Genomic DNA, 12,364 nt, shown 5'->3' with positions numbered 1-12,364 from the left:
ATATCTATTCATTACCGCCTCCTAATACAGTTAGCTACTTTCCACCAGATAAGCTCCTTGAACTCAATGTATTAATCATCTTTGTTTTTCCCTAGCACTTAACACAGAATAATTTATATTCTAAGAAAAAATTAGAAGATAATGCTTAAAGGATATTTCATACCAGAATCTTAGATTTGACACTTGAGAAATGGAAACATTTTATGTACATGTCTTTGATTTCATAGGAAACTACATCATGATCCTCTTCTTCCTCCTTTACAGTTGGAAATGGAGCTTCAAGAACATAGCCATTCTCACAGATTATCAGTAAAGTACTTTCAGGCTAAAAAAATATTAAACAGTTTAGGCATTTAGGCAAATATTTTAGAAGCACAGTTCAAAAAAGATTTTAAACCAGGGAAAATATAATTGCTTTATATATTAGCCATTTTAAAAAGACACTTATTACTAATAATAACTACAGGATTAGGTAGGATTAAGTAAATCTTTTTAAGCATTATATACAATTATTAATAAAAATTATTATATCATTATTCATGAATAAGCTAAGTGTTAAAATTAGGTTTAGATCTGTTTCCCTTACGATGCTAGTTCATATTTGCTGAGCCAAAAATGTCTTTGTGAAATATGTTTGGCCAAATATTAAAATTAGGGCTGCCAAGGAAAATCTGCAGTGTGTGGATAGCATACACAGCCTCAGCCCCCTTTGACGGATCATCCTCTCTCTGCCTGAGTTCATTTCATGTTGATGTTCCCAGTGTTTATGTTCTCTTCCCTCTTCTCCTTTCTCTCCATAAACATTCCCTGGTAAATATTATAGCCAACCAAGGCTTCATTACCACTCACAGGCAATTAGACTCCAAATTAACCTTTCTAGTCCAGACCTCTCTCTTGAGCTCCAAAATCATGTATTTAACTATGTATGGGAAATCCCTATGTTGACATTCCATAGATACATTATTCAAAATGTTGACCCATCCAGTTATTTTATTCTACATATATTTATTATGTACCTACTCTGTACTCAGAATTTTATAAAGTGCTAGAGATAAAAGTATAATAAGAAAAACAGGTATAGTCTCTGTCATTATGGAGTTTACTTTCAATGGGAGAGCCTGTTATTTAACAAGCCATAAATAAATGTTAACTATAACTGCAACGAGTGTTGCAGAGGTACTGCAAGAGAAAGATTATGCAAGGCCTCCTGAGAAGGTGGTACCTGAGACTCAAGGTGAAAGACGAGTAGAAGATAATTCCATAATGACTTAGTGGAGGGCTTGAGGGAGAAGACTGTGTAAAGACAACAGTATGTGCAAATATCCTGTGGCACATTTGGGCTTATAAGGAAGATGTGGCCTAGTTGTATAACCTAGGTCAAGAGAACAGAGTGAGGAGAGAGATTGGGACAGAGTCTTGGGGAAACAACACTCAATGGCTGGGGGAGGGAGACTGCGAAGCAGTGGCAAGATGTAGAAGAAAGAACCAGGAGAGCATAATGTCCCAAAAGTTGAAGGGAGATGGTATTTCAAAGAGGAAGTGAGGGTCAACAAGGTCGACTGAGACTAAGAGGGCAAGAAGGATTAAGTACTAAAAATGTTAAATGGATACCACTGGTGTCTTTAGAAGAGCAGATCTGGTGGAATTATGAAACAAGAAAGTAATAAGAGTGTGTTAAGGAGGGAGTGGGAGGTAAGGAAATGGAGGGGAATAATCAATCCCTTTGAGAAAACTGGGAGAAGAAAAATAGGACAGTCACTGGAGGAGAACATAAGGTCACGGAATTTATAAGTGGGAGAGGCTTGAATATATTTAAATACTGATGGAAATGACTGAGTAAATAGGTAAGGTTAAATTTATATGACAGAAAACGAAAATGAATCATGTGGAATCTTGGGACAGTGGGAGTAGAATCCGAGGGTCACAAGGGAGAGCTGGCCTCAAAAGGAAGGCTGACAGCTGCAGAGGTAACAGGATTTTATGATCGGTAGTGGGAAGGTGGAAGAGTTCCCGTCAGAGGGCTCCTAGTTTCTGTGAAGTAAGTGATGCTGAGAAAGAGAGAGTGAGAGTGCTAGTGGGAGGCTTGAAGCTTTGAGGAGAGGAGTTTACAGTGGTCACTGTGCGAGAAAGACAGCTGGTGAGAGCCATGTCACAGGACTGCTAAGCCACACCACGAATTGTGTGGCGGCCATTTGAGTCGCTAAGTTATGGAGAAGCTAATCTTTCCTGGTGTGTGATTATCTCCAGCTGCCCTTGGTAATCAATGTAGGCAAATATACATTAGTTGGGGACATTCAGGGATGGATTTTTGCCAGATGTGCATTAAAAAAAGAGAAAAAACCAGGAGATCAAGGCATTGGAATAGTGTTATTGACCCTTACTGAAATGAAGAATCATGAAATTTAAGCTGGATGTAAAAGGAAGTTAAGAGTGGACTAAATGGGTGAGAGAAAGCAAATGGTGAATGAACAAGAGGTGCCCGTGACTTCAGAAAACAGGTGGAGCAGAAGTAGCCCAGTGAACAGGCTGGATGGGAGAGAGTTTGAGGCAGAATGTGAGATATCTGAATGGTTGACTTTTAAGACTGAGTTCTTACAAGTTGTTATGGTCTGAATTGTGTCCCCATCAAATTCACATGTAGAAGTCCTAACCCCCCATATATCCAGTATATGACTGTATTGGGAGATGGGGACTTCACACAGGTAACTGTTACAATAGGATCATTGGGGTGGGCCCTAAACTAATATGACTGGTGTCCTTATAAGAAGAGGAGATTAGGACACAGAGGGACAACCACACAAGGACACTGTGAGAAGGCAGCCATCTGCAACCCAAGGAGAGAGGCATCAGAAGACACCAAACCTCTCAGTACCTTGACCTTAAACTTCTAGCCTAAGGAATGGTGAGAAAGTAAATTTCTGTTGCTTAAGACTCCCAGGCTGTGTATTCTGTCACATACACTCTAGCAAACTAATAAACAAGTGGTAATAGTGCCCAGTGGGTGGCTGTGAAAGTGTGGGAATGAGCTGGAAAGATCGTGGGAAATGAAGAGGTCAGGAAACTCAGAGGCCGATGTGGTTTGTTCAATTAGGCACATGGTGTTAATGTCATTCAGAATAATTGCTTGCACTTTGGGTAAAGATAGCTATATTCTCAAAATTTTAATAAAGGGGTGGGATTGACCAGGTGATAAGATTTAATAACAGTCTAAAGGGAGAGAAGGTGATGCAGTGGAATTATAAGAGCCTCAAAACATCTGTGCTTTTATCTTAATTTTACGAGTCTCAAGTCATAAAACTAATATATAAATATTACTACAAATGAAATCAAAGTTAACTATTATATTTCTCTCTCTGATCTCAAGTAGATATATTGAATGCTAAGACGCTGATGTGTATTCTTCCACACTTTTCTCTTTCAATAGAATTTTTTCAAGAGGTTGAAAGGGTATTCATTCACTCTTTCAGTGAAGATATAGTCAACCCACATCCATGAAGATAAGGTAGTCAATCACGTTAGAAATAAGACATCAGGAGTAAGAGTCAACAAAACAAAGATAATACCCCCCCAAAAAAAGTCCCTAAAAACTTCAGATGTTGAAATTATCAAACATAGTCCGAAAAACAATTATGCTTAGTATGGTTAAAGAAATAAAAGGAAAATCTTGATATATCTACAGAAAAAGAGCCTAAAAACAAAACAGATATGAAAAATAACCAACTAAACTTTTAAGAACTAAAAAATACAAAAGCTGAAATTAAAATCACATAGAGTGGCTTTAACACCAGAGGAGATCATTGAGGAGATAATTATCTGCAGAAAATAGATCAGAAGAAATTCATAAAGTACAGCCTGGAAAGATTTTTTTAAGCTAGAAAATGCAGAAGATAGGACAAGATATTTAGAGAATAAGATGGAGAAATTCTAACATGTACTTTGATCAGGGTCTGAGACAGAAGGTGGGAGAACAAAAGCAGTATTTAAAGACAAACAGGCTAAATTTTTTCCCAAAATTGATATGAGTTTTAAATCCATGGATTCAAGCACCTAGATACATTAGAATGAAATTGCAGAACACCAAAATCAGAAAATCCTAAACACTGCCAGAAAAGACAAATTACCTCCAAGGGACTGACAATCACACCAACAGGTGGCAGAAGCAATGGAAGTTTGAAAGCAACTGAATGACATCTCGAATGGGTCGAAAGAAAATTATTACTATGTAGAATTCTATGCTAAAAAAATATCCTTTCACATCAGAAAAATTTTCAAAACAGAGAAAATAGAATTTGCCAATAGCAGACCTGCAGTAAAAGAAGTTCTGAAGAATGTATTTTGGACAGAAGAAAAAAATCCCAGATGCAAGAAGGAATAACTAGCAAAGAAAGTGGTCAATACATGGGTAATTCTTTGTGAACATCAATTGAATATATCTTGTGAGATTTTAAATGTGAATTGTGAAAGATATTGTTTTTTTAAAATACACAATGATGGAATATCATTCCAGAAGGAAGGTTGAAGGAAGACTGGAAGGTGCTTGCATTGTCTTGGGTAAAGAATTAACATTAAAATTTCATGTGTTAGGGCTTTTGCACAACAAAAGGAAACCAATAAACAAAACGAAAAGACAGCCTACAGAATGAGAGAAGATATTTGCAAACGATGTGACTGACAAGGGCTTAACTTCCAGAATATACAAATAGCTCATACAACTCAGTAACAACAACGAAAAAACAAACAACCCAATCCAAAAATGGGCAGAAGACCTAAACATACATTTCTCCAATGAAGACATACATATGGCCAATAGGCACATGAAAAGATGCTCAGTATCTCTATTTATCAGAGAAATGCAAATCAAAACTACAATGAGGTATCACCTCACACCAGTCAGAATGGCCATCATTAAAAAGTCCACAAATGATAAATGCTGGAGAGGATGTGGAGAAAATGGAACTCTCCAACACTGTTGGTGGGAATATAATTTGGTGCAGCCACTATGGAAAACAGTATAGGTATTCTTTAAAAAGCTAAAAATAGACTTACCATGTGATCCAGCAATTCCACTCCTGTGCTTATATCTCAAGAAAAAGACAATTCAAAAAGGTACATGCACCCCAATGTTCATAGCAGCACTATTTACAGTAGCCAAGATATGGAAGCAATCTAAATGTCCATCATCAGATGATTGGGTAAAGAAATTGTGGTATATATATACAATAGAATACTACTCAGCCATAAAGAAGAATGAAACAATGCTATTTGCAGCAACATGGATGGACAGATGGACCTAGAGATGATCATAAGTGAAGTAAGTCAGACATAGAAAGATAAATACCATATGATATGATTTATATGTGGAATCTAAACAATGACAAATGAACTTATTTACAAAACAGAAACAGACTCACAGGGTAGAAAACAAACTTATGGTTACTGAAGGGGACAAGGGAGGGAGGAGGGATGAATTTGGAGTTTGGGATTAGCGGATACAAACTACTGTATATAAAATAGATAAAAAAGGAGGCTTACTGTATAGCACAGGGAACTATATTCAATAATTGTAATAACCTATAATGAAAAAGAATATGAAAAGGAATATATATGTATATAACTATATGCTAGTTATATAGAAACTAACTCAACATTATAAATCAACTATACTTCAATTTAAAAAAATGAAAGTGTGAGAAAACTGAAGTCTCCATCAAAAAACTATTAGAATAAATAAATTCAGTGAAGTTACAGGATATAAGATTAATACATAGAAATGTGTTGCTTTTCTACATACTAATAATGAACTATCAAAAGGAAAAGGCAGGGAAACAGTCCTGTTTAAAATTACATTAAGAAGAATAAAATACCTAGGAATAAACTTAACCAAGGTGGTGGAAGATTTATACTCTGAAAACTATAAAACATTGATGAAAGGAATTTGAAGATGATACAAAGAAATGGAAAGACACTGTGTTCATACACTGGAAGAATATTGTTAAAATGACCATACTACCCAAGGCAATCTATAGATTTATGCAATCCCTATCAAAATACCCATGACATTTTTTTACAGAACTAGAATAATTCTAAATTTTACATGGAACCATAAAAGACCCCAGAATAGCCAAAACAATCGTGAGGAAAAAACTGTAACAAAGTGGGGAGTAATCATGCGCTCCAACTTCAGACTATACTAACAAAGCTACAGTAATCAAAACAGTATGGTACTGGCACAAAAAACAGACACATAGATCAATGGAACAGAACAGAGAGCCCAGCAATAAACCCACACACATATGGTCAATTAATCTACAACAAAAGAGCAAGATTATACAATGGGGAAAAGAGTCTATTCAATAAATGGTGCTGGGAAAAGTGGATAGCTACATGTTAGAGAATAAAAGTAGAACATTTTTTCACACACAAACAAAAATAAACTCCAATTGTATTATAGATCTCAATGTAAGACTGAAAACCATGAAACTCCTAGAAAAACACATAGGGGAATACTCTTTTCTTTTTTTAATTTCAACAGTATAGGGGAATACTCTTTGACTTAAATTGTACCATTTTTTTTATTCGTCTCTTAAAGCGAAGGAAACAAAAGCAAAAATAAACAAACAGGATCTAATCAAACTTATAAGCTTTGCATAGCAAAGTAAATTATACATATAAATAATAACAAAACCCATACTCTAAAAGAAAACAGACTGGTGGTTGCCAGAGGTAGAGGTTGGGGGATGGGCAAAGTGAAGGGTGTCAAAGGGTACAAGTTTCTAGTTATAAAATAAGTCATGGCGATGCAATGTACACCATGATAACTATAGTTAATAATACTGAATTGTGTGTTTGAGTGTTGCTCAGAGAGTAAGATCTCAAAAGTTTTCATGTATGTGATGGATTATTGCCTAGACATATTGCAGGTCCTAATGTATACAAATATCAAATCATGTTGTACATCTGAAACTAATTTAATGTTATATGTCAATTATATTTAAATAAAATGTTTAAAAAGAACTATAATCACTGAAGACATTAATTTAAAAAGAAAAATCACCTCAGGGAGAGGATATAGCTCAGTGTTAGAACACGTGCTTAGCATGCACAAGGTCCTGGGTTCAATCTGCAGTACTTTTATTTAAAAAAATTAAAATAAATGAATAAATAAATCCAATTACCTCCCTCACCAAAAAAAGAAAAAAAAACTATATAAAAATAAAATAAAAAAATAAAAATCACCTCAAAAAAAAAAAAAAACTGTTCTCAGATCTCAGATGGCTCCACTAACAAGTTTGCCGAATGTTCAGAATTGTAATGTAACACAAACTCTCCAAGAGAATAGAAAAAAGAAGGAATATTTTACAACTCATCTCAGGAGATAGAATAGCCTTAACACACTTAATGATGAATTATGAGGACAGAAAATATTAGCCAAATCTTATTTATAAATATAGATTTAAAATTCTAATATCAGCAAACTGAATTCAATAACACATGAACAGTTTGCTGAAACAGCTAGTTCAAGACAGAGAACTACAGCCACAGCTCTAAGGGTCAAGATCCCAGGAGAAGGGAAGCTGGGTAAGGTAAGCTGGACATTCTCTGCACTCTTTGTCCTAAGCGCATTGGGCAACTTACTGCATGGGACCCAGAAGCGAAACAGATTGCAGTGTCTCAGAGTTTAGGCTTTCTCTCAGAGATGAAGAGACAAGCTGAAGGTCAAAGCAGCAAGAAAGTTAGGACTTTTGGGGGCACATGACACCAGAGAAAAGGGAAATGCAGAAAAGTGAGACCGACATTCTGCTGGGCCTTTGCCTTAAAAAAAAAAAAGTATATATATATATATATATATAAATACATATATACACACACACACACACACACACACACACACACATAAACACACACACAACCCTAAGCTGCATGGGAACAGGATTTATTCATTTCATCCAAAAGTCACACTATTTTTTACTTTCATTTTTGAAAGATACTGCCACTGGGTATAAAATTGTGGTTTGGAAGTTATCTTCTTTTAGCAGTTTACAGTCCTATATCTATTGAAGAAATTATTAAAATTATTAAAAAATCCTCCAACAAGTAACAACTCAGGTCTTGAGAACAGAAAAGGTCTCTTTAAAAAATAATAATAATAAGGTCAAAAATACCTTGATTCCAAAGCTGGCAAGAACATTACAAAAGGGGGTAATTATCACTCTGTTATGAATGTAGACACAAACATCCTTAATAAAATATTAGCAAATTGTGTGTGTTAAAAAAAAATAATCACTTGATGTGTGAGGATGACAAGAGAGAGGTCACTTTAGGCAGAGAAGATCACTGTTCAAAGCTTAATGCATTAAACAGTGAGGAACAAAGAAAATATAGAGGAAGACAGATTTAAAAGATGCTTAGAATGCATAACCAATGGGTGTCTTGGTGAACCACCAAAGTAGGGTGATTAGAGGTAGGGAAGAGACACCTTCAAGGATTTTCTCATTTGGATAACAGGGATAATGGTGATCCCAGAAAAATGCAGGAGGAGAAAAAAAACATGTTTTGGAGAAATTCTAATGAATTTGATTTGAACCCCTCAAAATTACCCCTAGTAATTCAAAAGATCACCAAGTTCTGTCAACTCTACTTTCTACCTATCTCTTGTCCACACAGTCTTTCAAACCTTAGTTTTATTCTTATCTGGAACACAGCTGCCCAATAGATCCACCTGCCTCTCATCTGCTTCCCTTGTAACTTCTCCATCCTGTTGCCTAAGTGATCATGGTAGTGAACAGTGCAGGGAGAATGGTGTGTGTGATGCTCCATTATTGGAAATCAAAACAATGGGCAGAAGCTTAATACATTCAGGAAGGTAGGAGGTCTGACCATCAGGCTGGTGTGAACTAACAGTTATTGCTATTTGGACAATTAAAGTAGGTAGCATATCAGTTACATATGGTAATTTCCTTTTTTCCCCAGCTTCATTGTAATATAATTGACATAACATTGCATAAGTTTAAGGTGTACAATGTGATGATTTGATACATGTATATATTGTGAAATGAGAGTAATTTACTTTTACATTAGTAATTTCCAAATAACATTAGAAATACAAGTGCTAATTGGCACCACTGCCTGCTTGAGGGATTTGGATTTCTTCTGCCTACTTTTTTTTAAAACTTATTTTGAAATAATTCATAAGAAGTTGCAAAGATAGTACAAAGAGGTAACGTGTCCCCTTTGCCCAGTTTCTCCCACTGGTTACCTCCTTCTGTAACAATATCAAAACCAGGAAATCAACATTAATATAGAATTGTGTATACTTCTATGTCATTTTATCACATGTGTAGATTTGTGTAACCATCCACAGCAATCAAAATGCAAAGTATCCCATCACCACCAAGATCTCTCTCAAGTTGCCGCATTATAGTCACACCCACCCCCGTCCCACCCATCATCCCTAACCCCTGAAAAATGTTGGTTTCTTTTTTAACTTCCTATCTAGGGAAATGATTGAAGGATGAATATTAATAATATATGTGGTGATACAATCGTTCATGTTTTAACACAGAGCATCCTTTGCAGATCTCGTTCCCTTCACCTACACCCCTTGCACCCACCTTCTCTCTACCGACTCACATTCTGCCAATTCCTCAAGATTAAGGTACAGTTATGTAAAATAATAACACGTCGACTTCTCCCCTTCTTGATATTCCTGTTCTGTGTTCACGGCACATGCCGTCTATACCACTGGTATCACTGATATTTTAATCACCTATTCCCTTGTAAAACTTTGTATTGTTCCGTGATAGAATTATTTAACTTCTAAATATGTACTTTTTTCTTCTTCAGAAGATATCGTTTTGTACCGCTTATTGAATCCATCACCAGTGCCCAGCAAAGATGAAAACAATGAGCATTTAATTTTTAAAACATTCTTTGAGATACTATGTTTTCTTTAGAAGAGCTCAATAAATTACAGATGTTACCCCAATAATCCTTGACAGTACTGCTATGCAGTTCATCAGTATTATCATGCTGGAACCTAGTACAGCACCTGGTTTAGACATTCAATCAATATTTAGATTAATCAATTATCCTAAATTCAAAATTAGGGAAATCAGAGGCATTAAATAAGATTAGTTATCAAGGGGGTAGGATACAGCTCAGTGGTAGAGCACATGCAGTCCTGGGTTCAATCCCCAGTACCCCCATTTAAAAAATTTAAATAAATAATTACCTCCCCTCACTAAAAAAAAAGGTAAAGAAAAACATTTTAATATTTTTTAAAAGATTAGTAATGTATACTGAATTGCCAATTGTTGTTAGGAAAGAGGCAATGGAAGATTAGAAGAGAAAATGGAAGTGGAAATGGGGGCAGAAGAGAAGTAAAGCAATAAAGATGAGGACAAGTACATTCAGACCTTAGAACTGAACAACTTAATCAGAAGGACTGGCAGACTCAACACAATCTGACATGTGTATCTTGCTTAAGTCGCCATTGTTGAAATAAAGTCTGACGGAATCCAGTGTTTGGAGAGGGGATTGTGAGCAAGTAATTAATTATGGGAGAAAGAGGTGGTGGGACGGGCATGGAGCTCCTGAGTGATGCTCTACTGGTCATGCTGAGCAGCTACCCTGGCCCCTCACTGAAGGACCAAGGAGTGGGGCTAATAATTCCACCTGCTATTCTCTATCTACCAGATCACTTCACTGTGTAGCAACTGAGAATTAGGCACGGAGACAAATAACTACTTACATGAGAGGTTGCCGACCCCATTAACTGGCAAACAGGTCCAGGGGTAGTAATATAACCGATTGGTTTATAATCCTTTTCCACTTCGAAGAAGAAGACAGTTTTATCTTTACTCTAAGAAAAATAGAAATACTGTCAAATATGTATTATTATGAAATCTATTCAATAGAGTACAAAGAAACATTTAGTAACTATATTACACCTACTATATACTTACACCTACAATGATCATATATCCCAGATTTTCTGGGAACATGCTTATTTCAAATATTTGCTTCATTTTCCCCATGAGAATATTTGACAAACCATGTTTTCTTGTATGTGGGTCTGAAAAAATGATCACCATACCTGTACATGAGATTAATTCACAAAAAAATTCTACAATGCATATGCTCACCTATTTATGCATGTTATTCTCTTAATTTATGACAATTCTATATAAGAACACAGCTATGTTATAAAATACTGATTATACATAAAAGACGCTGCATAATTCCCAGTTGAAAATTTCTATTCATTAAAAATAAGCATTACAACTCAATTTGTAAGAATATTTTTAAGTGTCACGCATAGATGATACTGAATACGAATACAAAGAAAGCAAAATGTGGATATCTTCTTGAGGGAATATCAGCAGATAAGGCATCATTAAGTAAGCAGACTAATAAGGCAAGGTTAACGACAAACATTCAGTGCGAAACAAAAGGAAATCTACTACTTACCCCTGTGGCTAGAATTTCTCCATCACGGTCATAAGCTAAAGCAGTCACAGGAGCAGTGTGGGGTTTGAAAGCCTTTTTTAGTCGAATATCTGCATCCAAAATTCTCTTCCTTCCCACAAAAATTGTGAGCCCTTTTGGATCATAAAGGTCAAGAATTCGAACAACACCATCTTCAAATCCTACAATAATCTGTCCTCCAGTGTAGCTTACCTTAGACAAAAAGAAATTCAAAGGATCTGAAATTAGTTAATTAAGAAAGTTGTACTACATAACAGATACTTCAGGATTTTATTTAGACTTAAGTAATTTAACTAATTGACTGTTCATTGGTAATTCCACATATCACTTTCTGGTAACCTCCATCTATTCTAGGACAGTCCCTTATCACTGCTGACCATGAGACAGGTAAACAATGGCAATCCAAACACTCAACGAGTAGAGTGTCTATCTACCACGTGCCAGGCGCCCATCACCAGCAACCAAGTGTGAGCATAAACACTTTCAACTTGTTTTCACAAATTCACGGTCAAGTGGGAGGACAGACATTAACCAGCCACACAAACATTAATCAGCTCCACAAATGAATGTGAAATTATGAACTGAAATAAGCATTAAAAGAAAAACATTCTCTGGGAGCAGATAGCAAAGAAAGCTGACCTAGGCTGAGGGAGGAAGAAATGGTGGAGCTGAGATCAGAGGGACACCCAGGAATTAACAAAGTACAGAAACACTTCGGAGAGAGGATATGGCTTGTGCAAAGGTCATGTGGCAGGAAATAATGTAACTCAAGAAAAAGTTTGACCAGAGCAGACTGAGTGAGGGAGCAGTGTTTCCACAAGCAGGCACTAGTTCACAAAGTAGCTTACATGTCACATTAAGGATTGTCTTCGTCCTA

The 12,364-nt window shown here is 36.0% G+C and overlaps 1 protein-coding gene across 7 annotated transcripts in view; it reads right to left on the bottom strand.

Annotated features, from left to right (window-relative positions):
• The window catches only part of CFAP44 (cilia and flagella associated protein 44), a 106,410-nt gene that overhangs the window by 60,551 nt on the left and 33,495 nt on the right, over positions 1-12,364 (bottom strand). For all 7 annotated transcript variants that reach the window (XM_072965266.1, XM_072965270.1, XM_072965241.1 and 4 more), the window contains 3 exons: positions 11,470-11,679; positions 10,751-10,861; positions 164-325 (listed from right to left, as the gene is read on the bottom strand). In XM_072965266.1, coding sequence (XP_072821367.1) covers positions 164-325; positions 10,751-10,861; positions 11,470-11,679 — 483 coding nt within the window. The remainder of the gene's footprint in view (positions 1-163; positions 326-10,750; positions 10,862-11,469; positions 11,680-12,364) is intronic.

Source organism: Vicugna pacos, chromosome 1 (genome assembly GCF_048564905.1).
Source record: "Vicugna pacos chromosome 1, VicPac4, whole genome shotgun sequence".
Taxonomy (NCBI): Eukaryota; Metazoa; Chordata; class Mammalia; order Artiodactyla; family Camelidae; genus Vicugna; species Vicugna pacos.
The sequence above is the reverse complement of the archived record's forward strand: the minus strand, read 5'-3'. Positions and strand labels throughout refer to the sequence as shown.